The sequence below is a fragment of the Lethenteron reissneri genome, chromosome 22, assembly GCF_015708825.2.
Source record: "Lethenteron reissneri isolate LAM-NWPU_2019-01 chromosome 22, ASM1570882v1, whole genome shotgun sequence".
NCBI lineage: Eukaryota > Metazoa > Chordata > Hyperoartia > Petromyzontiformes > Petromyzontidae > Lethenteron > Lethenteron reissneri.
Genome location: NC_083800.1, coordinates 2,557,252 through 2,570,546, shown reverse-complemented (window position 1 = coordinate 2,570,546; position 13,295 = coordinate 2,557,252). Strand labels below are relative to the sequence as shown.

The window sequence follows — 13,295 nt, the reverse complement described above, 5'->3', positions numbered from 1 at the left end:
TTACGGATGATTGGGATCGAAGCCGCTCCCCCAACGGACGGTGTTGGTTTTAGCTTGGCAGTGTTGAAGGCATCCCACGTTCCGCATGGAGCCGAGCGGCGCTTGCCTTCTCATAACGTTACAACCCTGGTTTATTTTTACACATTAATTACATTTCCTCGTTGATGTAATCATTACCGTTAAGCGCACGGCTAATGGTGGGTTCATTCATCACCGCGAGAGTGTCTGTTTCAAGTGAAGCGGTGGGGGAGGGGGGAACTCCCCCAACCTCCTGATCATATAAAAACCTGCATTGTCAGAACATCGCGTGTGCACTGGAGATGAACGGGGAGAGGGCCACTTTGTGCTTCTTCACACGATGCTCGGAATTGCATTCACTTTCGCAAAGGCAATTGATTGTTGGTAAAGGCTAAGCCATTCATCACGGGGTGCATTTCTTTAAGGGTAGCAAAAGGATTCCTCCTGTTCTACCTCATGGCCTGCTTAAATATTTCAGTTGACTGCTAACCTGTTGCTACCAATGCCCGTATTGAAATGTGCATAATCATTGGCCGTAATCGGTCCATTGCTGGATGAAGGCCTTTTTAAGCGTTTCATGGTACCGCGATGCAGTTTAGCTCCTGCACACGAGCCGTTATCATTGCTCCATCTCTGCAGTGGTTGCCTGTTGGACACGGGTTATCCTCCTTTGGCTGCGACTCCATCATTAGTCCCGACCAACCGGCCATCATCATCCCTTTTAATGAAGCGTCGCGTTCACAAGTCCACTTAATGTATTCACGGTCAATCTGCCGTCTCTTAAACTGCGTATATGTTCACGAATCCACAGTAACACAATGATCACTATCGACGTTCATTTGTGAAATGTTCATGCTACGGCAATGTGGGGTTCTTTTTTTTTTAATGCCACGCATTGCCCAGAAACTCACCCGAGGTGAGTTTGCAAGCAGCAAGGCTACAAACACTTTCTTTCGATAACGCACGACAGCTGTGAGTCCAAATGTCAAATGAGCCGAGTTGTGTTTGGGACGGCGGTTTTTGAACTGTAGATATATTTAAGTCGCCTGCTTTGAAACCCAATCTCTTTAAAGTGGCCTTCACTCTCTAGTGTGGTCGGGTTGGCACCCCTGGTTCTGTTTTTGTTCTCCTGTTTGTCGAGCATCGCCCATTGGGATCCTAGGATGGAATTCGCAATTATACATTTCAATTATTATTATAGGGTTATTCGAGATGTCATCTGAGATGAATTTCTTTCAAATGGGGAAAACGTAAACGCGTTGAGAGGATGTGAGCCGACAAAGGCTAGAGTTTTAAATTCACTCGCGTCCGGGCATGTTACCAATTACAATATCCGGCTGGATTAATAAAATATATACTTGAAAAATTAGTGGGGCCTTTTTAGAATTACTCTACTGATTGCCAAATTAATCTCTGTTCGCAAAGTAATAGCTAGTTAGCGAGGCACATTGTAAGATAATTTCTACAGCTGGGAAATGATCTTTCTTCAACAAGTTAGTGAAGTTAACTGTGACAATCAAACTAATTCAAATTGTGATGGCAGGTTGTTCACAGTCGTCCACACACACACACGTCTTTTGTGAATTGCATTATCAACAATGATTCGTACTTTAAGAAAATATCGGGTTTTTTTCTCAATAGTAATGATTTTAATTCATTTGTTAATGCCGTCACCAAGATCTGAGTTTATGGCTCTATTTGGTACACACTGATAAGTAGTGGCCTGTGCTAGACAAATGTGAAATACGCGTTACATAAGGTCATCAAATATTAACATCTTACACACGGCAAGATAGTAATGGAGAACATTCTAAATGGGTCTGCGAACAGCGCGATGTTTATTTTCACGGAAGGCTACAGTGACATAAATGAGCGCGGTGTGTACAAAGAAACGAACCACAAACAGCGCGTCGCTACGAACAAGAGAAACACGTACGGTATAAAAAAAAACAACACAACCCATCCCTACCTTTTCTAGCGCGATACTTTCGCCTGGCCCCTAGAGTTATCGTTCCGATAACGCCACCCATCCCGGCTTGCTTGCAACGATCCGACACAGATTGCAGGTGAGCTCGACACACAAGCGACGCAGGCTCGCAACTCGCTCCGCTCGCAAGCGCCGCAACAACGAGAGGGGTGGGAGGGGGGAGGATGGAGCGAGCGCGCCGTGGAGAGGACGCGAGCGTGAGATGATTGCCACCCACCGGACGCGCCCCCCCACCCGACACCTCACCGCCCCCCACCGCCTGCTATTTTGCAGTCGCTGCGGTGCTCCCAGTCTCCCGCACCACACGCGCACACGCGATATCCCCTTTCCCCGTCTCACCCGCCGAACCCCACCCACAACAACAACCACCGCCACCACCCACCCCGCTCCATTCCCTTCCAAGCCGAGCTGCGAGCTCTTCCATGAAGGGTGCTCCCTCCCTCTCTCCCTCCCTCCCTCTCTCCCTCCCTCTCTCAGCGAGAGTCACGCACAGACAGCCACCTGATGCGCGCGCCCTTCGGCTCAAACGAATGTGCTCGTCAAAGCCAATTAAATCGGCGTTACCGGGAGAAGCGCCATAAAAAGACCCCCCAAATCACCTCCTTTTTCAACCACCCACCCCGAATTTTCATCACCACCACCAACACCACCAACACCACCATCATCATATCATCACCACCACCACCATCATATCATCATCACCACCACCATCATATCATCACCACCACCATCATATCATCATCACCACCACTAACCATCATATCATCATCATCTCATCACCGCCGCTGACTATAGGAGACGTGTCCTGCATCTTGATGACGCCAGTGGCTCGCACATCAAATGAACTGCACAGCAGCAAAGCGGTGCAGCGCAATGAGATGATGGTGGGTGGTGGGGGAGGGTCCCGCGATGGGTGTTTTGTGTTGTTGATAAATTGTAACCCGACTTGACCGCCCTCCTGGTGGTGGCACGAACACAGACGAGGTAGTTTAACACGGAGGCTTTCGCGACCAATATCATTCATACGTTGATTGATTAACCCCCCCCCCCCCCCACTTCGCGCAAGAAGAGCGCATAACAGTTGTCAACACCATCCCAGCTTAAATAGTCGCTCCAAGCCTGGGGTGTGTCATTCAGACTCTGTCTTCTCGACAGACCTGTTCTCCACCTGAGGACGGCTGCTTGCGTTGTGGCCGAAACGTCGTGAGAATTATGTTATTATGTTTTATTTTTATTATTTTATTATTTCCCTTCTACGTGACTTTACCGAAAGAACCAAGAAGATGAGTTGTCAACACCTCTACGCCTCTACTTAAGGAACGAAACAGGTGGACTTCTCCACAAATCTGGCTGTCGCCTGATGAAGCTAGTTGTAATTACTGGCGAAACGTCGTACTCAGATGGTAAATGTTGTGGCTTGGCTCTCCAACACACCAGTGTGCTGTACTAGTGATGAATTGGCCACGTTCTGTTTACGTGACAAACCTTACTAGTTGTCTGTGTCGGGTGGTGGCGGGTTTTAACGACACATTTATATATTTACGCGATGTAACCCAACAAAACCTGTATTATGGACATACGTACAGCTATTGTCAATTGTTGTTGTGGGGCCCTCCCCCCCTCCTCCCCCCCTCCTCCCCCCTAAAAGATGACGAGGTAGAACGTGAGAAAAACTATGAGAAGTAGAAGATTCCATTTAAAACATTGCAAAAATTCAATCCTGAAAATAATGGAAAATGGAAAAGCTTGAGCTTACATTTAGAACTTGTTGGAGGGGCTTATCCTGCCTTAGTGACAACGAATTGTTTTTGACCACACTAATCTGGTTACACTCTTATCGGTGCACATGAAAGTGTTGATGGTGATACTGTCCGTGCGTCGTTGTTTTAAAAGTTTTTTTTACTTGATAATTATATATATGATGATGACGTTCCGGCTTTTTTTATTCTGTGTTTACCATTAAAATCGTGTTAATGAAGTCGAGAAGCGTTACGTCCCAGCAGTGGCTCTGCACTGTAAAGGTGTTACCCAGTCAATTATCGGTTGCGTTCTTTTCTATGCATAAATTACTGCATCGCAAAGGTCGTGAATGATTAAATGGCTCTTATAATTGATTTTACTTATTTGCGGTTGTGCCAGTCCCTCTTTAGAGTGCAAAAACAAGGAATTTCTTCTCTCCAACAAAACCAAAAATTCCCGTGACATTTTAGAATACGGAGGATTTTGGATGTAAATGAGCAGATGTGATGCCTTTCTTGGAAGTAGTAAATATGGTAACGATGGCGTTACAATGGATTCGATACCATAAGCTAGCTAGAGACATTGCATACTGACTGGTAATACAATTACGTGGCCGTGGGCAGGACACAACGCTGGAAGATATAATCAGAATCTTTCTACTGGAGAAATCCGATGAGCTATGAAGCTCTTTCACATTTGTCCAGATAATTAAATGGTCAGTGGTAGAGATTGATGATGGAGTGAGTGGAAGACAGCAAGGGAAGATGACTTATATCGCAGAGATAGAGCAAGTGGTGTTTTCCCATTTCTCGCGTTATGATGGCAATATGTTCATGAGCTAAATGCCAATATCGAAGTCTGCTGGCCACGAGAGGGCTTCAGGAGGGAAGAGCTGGTGTTCGTTTTGCTATTTCTCCATCGATAGATCAATGAAATTAACTCATGGGCAGATGCGAGATGGATTCTTCCATCACCAAAACCGTGAGAGATGGCGACTGCTCGAGCAAGCTTCAATTTAGCAGTGGGTAGATCTTGGCCGATGATGATAATTACGATCATCGATGGTGATGTGAGCATAGGAAGAGCGTGGCAAAAGCTGGATGGCGCCGGCTGATTTGCACGAGCGAGTGTTGGTGCGTGGCCGCGCGCTCGTGATTTGTATGCTTACAGGATGCTCGCTGTGCGATACGGCACCCAGCGGAATGAGTGACTGACCCCTGACTTGCCCCGAATGGGTTCGGGGCCACGTCGCGTCCACACACCCCTCTCACCCCCCACGGTTATCTTCTGGTCAGGTAAATTGTTTTTCTTCATTTCGCTCCCCAGGGCGATATAAATGCAGGGCACGGCTCCTTTCTCATTCGCTGTTTTAATGGCGAAGGGTAATCTCTCCTATTAGGATTGTTATTACTCAAGACGATTTCCCAACAAAGGCGTGACTTGCTTCATGTCAAGTGGAGGAAGTGGAAATCAATGCCCCCCCCCCCCCCCCGCTTAATGCAGCTGGGATGCTTCGTCTCGTAATTACAGTTATCATTACGCCGTCAAACAACGGTTCGCATATTATTGGATTTCACTTTTCGCAGCACATTTAGATATTTCGCGCACGTGTACACACACGCGCGCGCACGCCTACGGAAACGCGCACGTGCAGAGGTTTTTAGATGAACAGCCTGGTTAGGGCGGTGGGGTAGGCGATACCAACAAACACAAGAGCTCTACTGTTGAATTGCCATGCTCACTCATCTCAGCCCGTGCCTTATTTTCGATTGAAGTGTAACGTATTGTGCACCACGAGATGATACAAGCACTGTACAGAACAATACATTCTACTGCAGTGCCCTCTGCTGCCTGATCACGCAGCGACCCAGCCTATAACGACCTTCCGCTGGAGTGGCAGTCACCCCCCCCCCCCCCCCTTGTTTACCTTCTGAGATCTTGATGAGATCAATACAACATTCTGGTTTTGTTCGATCCTAGCCGCATTTTTGTTTATAATTATAAAATAATTGTCAAACTCCCACCCACCCCCCACCTTTGTCAATCTACTTGATAGATGAAGCCCTTCCCTGGCTATACCAGTTGTCAGGCTCGACAAAAGGGGGGTTCGCGTGGAACTTATTGTGAGCGAGCTGTTTTCATTTCACGTCCCAAAAACACCTTCGACAAATCGTCCACAAAGGGGGGAGCAGATGTATATTGGGGCCATGAGGCATATGTGTGTGTGTACACGCGTGTGTGTGTACACGTGTGTGTGTGTATACGTGTGTGTGTGTACACGTGTGTGGTAGTGTGGGGAGCGTTAGTGTAGCGGTAAGCGCGCTGCGCCATGAACCCGGCAGTCCGGGTTCGTTTCACGGCCAACACCAGTGACGGTTATCTGAAGCGGTCTTGGGCCTCCCCTAGGTCGACTCAGCCTCAAATGAGTACCCGGTGCGGTGTGTAAACATCGCCACTGGGGAGACAAAGGCGGTCGGGCGTGGTGCTGGCCACCCACCTCCTCGTGTACCGTGCCGGCCTTCATAGGTGCTCGCTAACAGCACTTGCCCATACAGTCTGTTAAATAATAATCGGGGAAATATTTGTCTTTGCTTTAGCGGGAGGCGGTAGCATCCCAATAAACACGCGACACGTTGGCATGGGCTTAAACCATCGACCCCCAACCAACGTGCTCGTGTTTACTGGGAACTTTCATCGAGACTCCGCGTGTTTACTGGGATCTTTCAGCGAGACTCCGCGTGTTTACTGGGATCTTTCAGCGAGACTCCGCGTGTTTACTGGGATCTTTCAGCGAGACTCCGCGTGTTTACTGGGATCTTTCAGCGAGACTCCGCGTGTTTACTGGGATCTTTCAGCGAGACTCCGCGTGTTTACTGGGATCTTTCAGCGAGACTCCGCGTGTTTACTGGGATCTTTCAGCGAGACTCCGCGTGTTTACTGGGATCTTTCAGCGAGACTCCGCGTGTTTACTGGGATCTTTCAGCGAGACTCCGCGTGTTTACTGGGATCTTTCAGCGAGACTCCGCGTGTTTACTGGGATCTTTCAGCGAGACTCCGCGTGTTTACTGGGATCTTTCAGCGAGACTCCGCGTGTTTACTGGGATCTTTCAGCGAGACTCCGCGTGTTTACTGGGATCTTTCAGCGAGACTCCGCGTGTTTACTGGGATCTTTCAGCGAGACTCCGCGTGTTTACTGGGATCTTTCAGCGAGACTCCGCGTGTTTACTGGGATCTTTCAGCGAGACTCCGCGTGTTTACTGGGATCTTTCAGCGAGACTCCGCGTGTTTACTGGGATCTTTCAGCGAGACTCCGCGTGTTTACTGGGATCTTTCAGCGAGACTCCGCGTGTTTACTGGGATCTTTCAGCGAGACTCCGCGTGTTTACTGGGATCTTTCAGCGAGACTCCGCGTGTTTACTGGGATCTTTCAGCGAGACTCCGCGTGTTTACTGGGATCTTTCAGCGAGACTCCGCGTGTTTACTGGGATCTTTCAGCGAGACTCCGCGTGTTTACTGGGATCTTTCAGCGAGACTCCGCGTGTTTACTGGGATCTTTCAGCGAGACTCCGCGTGTTTACTGGGATCTTTCAGCGAGACTCCGCGTGTTTACTGGGATCTTTCAGCGAGACTCCGCGTGTTTACTGGGATCTTTCAGCGAGACTCCGCGTGTTTACTGGGATCTTTCAGCGAGACTCCGCGTGTTTACTGGGATCTTTCAGCGAGACTCCGCGTGTTTACTGGGATCTTTCAGCGAGACTCCGCGTGTTTACTGGGATCTTTCAGCGAGACTCCGCGTGTTTACTGGGATCTTTCAGCGAGACTCCGCGTGTTTACTGGGATCTTTCAGCGAGACTCCGCGTGTTTACTGGGATCTTTCAGCGAGACTCCGCGTGTTTACTGGGATCTTTCAGCGAGACTCCGCGTGTTTACTGGGATCTTTCAGCGAGACTCCGCGTGTTTACTGGGATCTTTCAGCGAGACTCCGCGTGTTTACTGGGATCTTTCAGCGAGACTCCGCGTGTTTACTGGGATCTTTCAGCGAGACTCCGCGTGTTTACTGGGATCTTTCAGCGAGACTCCGCGTGTTTACTGGGATCTTTCAGCGAGACTCCGCGTGTTTACTGGGATCTTTCAGCGAGACTCCGCGTGTTTACTGGGATCTTCCAGCGAGACTCTGCGTGTTTACTGGGATCTTTCAGCGAGACTCCGCGTGTTTACTGGGATCTTTCAGCGAGACTCCGCGTGTTTACTGGGATCTTTCAGCGAGACTCCGCGTGTTTACTGGGATCTTTCAGCGAGACTCCGCGTGTTTACTGGGATCTTTCAGCGAGACTCCGCGTGTTTACTGGGATCTTTCAGCGAGACTCCGCGTGTTTACTGGGATCTTTCAGCGAGACTCCGCGTGTTTACTGGGATCTTTCAGCGAGACTCCGCGTGTTTACTGGGATCTTTCAGCGAGACTCCGCGTGTTTACTGGGATCTTTCAGCGAGACTCCGCGTGTTTACTGGGATCTTTCAGCGAGACTCCGCGTGTTTACTGGGATCTTTCAGCGAGACTCTGCGTGTTTACTGGGATCTTTCAGCGAGACTCCGCGTGTTTACTGGGATCTTTCAGCGAGACTCCGCGTGTTTACTGGGATCTTTCAGCGAGACTCCGCGTGTTTACTGGGATCTTTCAGCGAGACTCCGCGTGTTTACTGGGATCTTTCAGCGAGACTCCGCGTGTTTACTGGGATCTTTCAGCGAGACTCCGCGTGTTTACTGGGATCTTTCAGCGAGACTCCGCGTGTTTACTTGGGTCTTTCAACGAGACTCCGCGTGTTTACTGGGATCTTTCAGCGAGATTCCGCGTGTTTACTGGGATCTTTCAGCGAGACTCCGCGTGTTTACTGGGATCTTTCAGCGAGACCGATCGCTCCAGTCGCGAGTGCTGTCAAGGGGTCCTCGCCGGCCCGTTAGGGGCCCACTGAGACGCACGGCTCCCGACGGTGGCGAGGCTCCTCCGCCTTGTTACCTTCTGCCGCTCCGTCGTTAAAATTCCCATTATTTCCCAGCGTCTCCTTGGCAACGCCGCTGAACCAAAAAATATATATTCCGTGATTCTCTAAGGGCCTCCCTTCGCGCTCGCTACGCCCGCGTTGCCCCCGGGGGGTTTTGTCCGCGAAATGGAAATAAGCCAAGACGCGTTTAGCCCTTCGTGACGTTGTTTGAATTTGTTTAAAGGGCCTCACGCAACGCATGATAAGAATGTGTTCACGGTTGGGTGGGAGGGCAACGATTGTATTGGTTTTTTTCATGAAATTGTGTTAAAATTGTCTTGCTTGTCTGCTGCATTCGTCCAATCTGCGTCGGCAAGAAATTCCAAACGGCCGTTAATTCTGCGTGTAATGTGGCGTCTCATTTTGTACGAGATATGTTCAGACGAGAAGGTTTCCACTCAAGAGCGGACGTGCAGCGATGAGATGAATTCTCGTGCGGGCGATCGATGGATTGTTGGCAGCGTTGGACCCATGATGAGTGATGGTGACGGGATTAGGGGAGGCCTTCATCCAGCAGTGGATGGATCATGGCTGTTGGGGCTGCGGATGATGATGGCAGCAAAGTGATTTTATTATAAAACTAAACGTGTTGAATAGTCGTTAGCGCAGAGATCAAAGACAAGAAAACTGCCGTGACTTTGAAGCGAGTACTTCACAAGCAAGGTGATACATATTTCATGGGAGGAAATTGCTGTTGCCAACCAATAACAAAATCATGGCTCTTCCACAAGGGGGCAAGATTAACCAACATCCTGAGCATTGTCGAGACGTAAGATGTTACAGTAGTAGTAGTAATCTACGTAGTTACGTGCACAGTAATACCACGTATTATACTTTATATAACCGAACATTATTCAGGCGCAATTCATATTATTCTGATCAAAACATATGAAACATTATGCATTTAACATCAAAATAAAATTCCCCACACGTACACTATCCCTCATCACGACGTTATAATGGATGATGCACTGGGCTCCATCAACACGCGCGCATTTGATTATGCAGATACAATGGGCATTCATTTTAATAATGCATTCCATAATAGAGGCATTTCGTCTACAGCACTGGCGAGATAAAGCCATAAAATAGGCCATCTCTGATAAAGACCAAACAGTTGCTAAGGACAATGCATACATCATCAAAGCGTATTTGTTCGCATGTTTTACCACAAGTATGCGCAGTGAATGCAGACTTGATGCCTTGTCAATCTAATTTGGTGTTTTAACACATTAACGCATGCATTTATTGCCAGAAAGGTTAAAGTAATTTTTAAAATATAATTTTGATACTGGCAAAAATAGGCTGCCGTAGATACAAGATGTTCGCTGCTTAATTTGTTTTCCCGCTGAATGCACACCCGACTCAAACGACGGAGCAGCGTCTGTTTTCACAGTGGGTGGGGAGAGGGGAGGGGGGCTCTGGAGTGGGGGTGGCCACACCGGAGTCACGTGATTCATGGGAGGCTTGAGCTGATTTTTGCTAAATATACATGTCGGCTAATGATTACATTTGGTTGTCAGGGAATATATCGAGTTCAGATTGAGGAGCTGTTAATCCAGCAATGGATTGATCATGGCTGCCGCAAGTTATTATATGTTCCCGCAGAAAGGAATATGTTTTATCCCGCTACAGTATTTGTTTACCCTGTAGCATTTGAACCAAGTTACCCAGAATGCACCCGATCGCATTTAGGTGTTAGAAAGCTAAGCAGGTTTGAGCCTGAAAATATGCTTGGATGAGCGGCCACTATGACTAAAACAGGTGGAAATATCCCAGATTTGAAGTTTTCGTGACTGCAAGGGTCCATACTCTTCGGTAAAAACCAAAGAGGTGGAAATAGATGGAGCCGTGCTTGGAAAGAAGTGTTATTGCGGTGTATTCCTGGCGATAGGGAGTGCTGTGTTGTTGCACTCATTGCGAATGCATATCATGCATACATATCATGCATTCATTCATAGCATTCATTCATTAATTCATCCGATTTATTTATTTATTTGACCCAACCTGTGGTGCACGGTGGCGTGATTCTGCGCTCCGCAGGCCGATATGTTGTCGGCAGAGGGCGTCATTCGCTCACAGCGAAAAGGAAACCGATTGTCTCCGCCAGATGCGGATTTTGAAGACGCAGTTTTGAAACCGGCCTACGACAAAACCCATCGATTACAAACGCGACACCTGCTCCATGGTCACACAGGTTTTCATTTCACGCACTCATTGAAGCGGCAATGAGTTGTAACTTTTCGGTTTCTCTGATCGAAGGTGCAGGAACGCGTGGAACATCTGCGACGGCGATGTACCGTACAGGCCATTGGTCTTCATGGTGGGAGAAAAGTTTAGACTTTACCCTTTCCGGCAATAGTAGAGGTTTTTCCTCTTTTTTTCTGGCAACAAAACTGACACCTTTTGCAAGGAATCATGCTTACATTAACCACGATACTTGCAGTCAAATGCAAACAAAAACAATGCTCTGATAATTTATGCATTGTCTTTGGTATTGGCAAAGGAGGTCCCGTGAAATAGTAGAGGTGTTAAGATGACGCATTGCCTGAATGTTTGCTACTGCTCATCATCATTATCAGCCGTGCAAAATCCACTGCCGGATGAAGGCCTATCCAAGTATTGTTTTTCTGCCTTTCACTGTCTCACGATGCAGCAATCCAAGTCGCTCTTGCACGTGAGCTGAACTCATTGTTGCCATTGATCTCATTGTTCCCATTGATCTCATTGTTCCCATTGATCTCATTGATCGCATTGCTCCATAGTAACTGTGGTTGACTACTAGGGGTCACGTTCTCTGCTTTGGCTGCCACAAAAAAATGAATACTCAATTACTATGTTTCAGTGAGTCTCAAGACTATTTTCAGGAGCTTCCTGCAATCGGATTTTTGTCCAAATCCACTTCTGTTGTTCGGAGAGCCTGGAGACACGCCAGCGTGCACAAAGCAGGAAGAATCTCCTGGACAATAACACCTGGCAAGCCGTGATGGCCAACGCTTACGAATACTGATCGCGCTCAAAGCCTGCCTACAGTTTGATATGGGGCACACTCAGGAAGGAGTAATTTTGGTCATTCCATGACAATACAAATCAAAACCTCTCTCGCTATATATCTAAAAAGAACGAAATTCAGGCTAACGGACCATCAGTAATGCACGCTGAGATCTATTTTGCAAAATTCGCTGTAAAAAAGAGCACTTGTTTTTGTTACCCGTATTTTATTAAACAGCGCTGGTTAAAATTTGTTAAAGCACTGGCCACATGAGAAGAGCACGGGAAAGAAATGCAATATTGAACACTAGAAGTGCACACAATGTTGGGACACGAAGCCATTACGCAGCGTCTCCGTTTGAAAAATGGATGGTGAAAAATGGTTGGCATGAATCAAGTTCTTACAGGCCAGGGCATCTATGGAAACGCGTTTGTCAACATGAAGCAGCGAGGGCAGGTTATTGTCAGTGTGGGCTGTCGCTTTGCAGTATGGCGCCAGCCGCAGTACGGCTTCAATGAACCGTTGTAAACATGCTACGTGTGGACCTGGTTACGAATACTCTAACGTATAGGGAAAGGGGGTCTGCGTTTATAGGGCGCTTAGATGGCACTGGGACTCCAAGCACCTTGCATCACTACGTCATCTGAGGTCGAGCCCAGGACCCCGAGTGGCAGCTTGTCCCTGTACAGCACGAAGTGTATCCAGCACGGGCCTGAACATTGGTCATGCGTCTGTCGGTCGGGGGAAATGTCGCCCTGCGGTTTAACCAACTGGAGTATCGTGACCGATGAAGTGAAGGGGGCGGGCGGGGGTGTTTAAATGGGTGCTTCGCTATTGCTTGGCAGGAACTGGTGGGTTAATGGGAAGGCCTGGGTATCTGTGGAGGGTGAATTGGGTGGTGATGCGGGGAAGAGGGGGGGGGGCACAGGTTTGTACTAAGGGAGTGAGGGGAAGATGATTATGGATTCCTGCAGTCACGAAGGCTTCAAATCAAGAATGATTGGAGGGGTTATACATGGGGGGGGGGGGGGGGCTCTACCAGGATGCGGAGGGGTTTGGATTTGGGGGGGGGGGAGAGGGTGAGCAGCTGTGTTAGGTCGTTAAGCAGTTAAATCGTAGATGAATAAAAATAATAGCGATTAATCTTTGTGTCTTTAAAGGACATGTTGGGTTAAGCGTTCACACACACTACTCTGACTTAGGTAGTCAGCCGGTTGTCAGTTGTATTGTTTTACAGCGTTGTGTTTATACGACATCATTTGAATTTCTCAGTGTTTCTCAACTCAACCTTGTCATCTTCTACCAACATATAGAATTGTTCCATACACTTGCCATAGTTCAAAATTGCACATGAGTGTTATAATGTGGATTCTGTACTGATACCAATGATACATTTGTGAGAAACATCCCTTAGCCTAATAAGGTATATTATTAGTTATTTCGGTAAAGTCACATAGAAGGGAAATAATAAAATAAAATATTTGCATTATTTTATTATTTCCCTTCTAAAGTCACATAG

General features: G+C 47.8%; 1 protein-coding gene across 2 annotated transcripts in view; it reads right to left on the bottom strand.

Annotated features, from left to right (window-relative positions):
- The window catches only part of LOC133345510 (Kv channel-interacting protein 2-like), a 99,216-nt gene that overhangs the window by 64,812 nt on the left and 21,109 nt on the right, over positions 1-13,295 (bottom strand). The window contains exon 1 of one of the 2 annotated variants that reach the window (XM_061556303.1): positions 1,988-2,157. The exons of the other annotated variant lie outside the window; for it this stretch is intronic. Coding sequence (XP_061412287.1) covers positions 1,988-2,048 — 61 coding nt within the window. The 5' untranslated portion in view covers positions 2,049-2,157. Of the gene's footprint in view, positions 1-1,987; positions 2,158-13,295 lie in introns of those variants that run through there. 2 annotated transcript variants of the gene reach the window in all.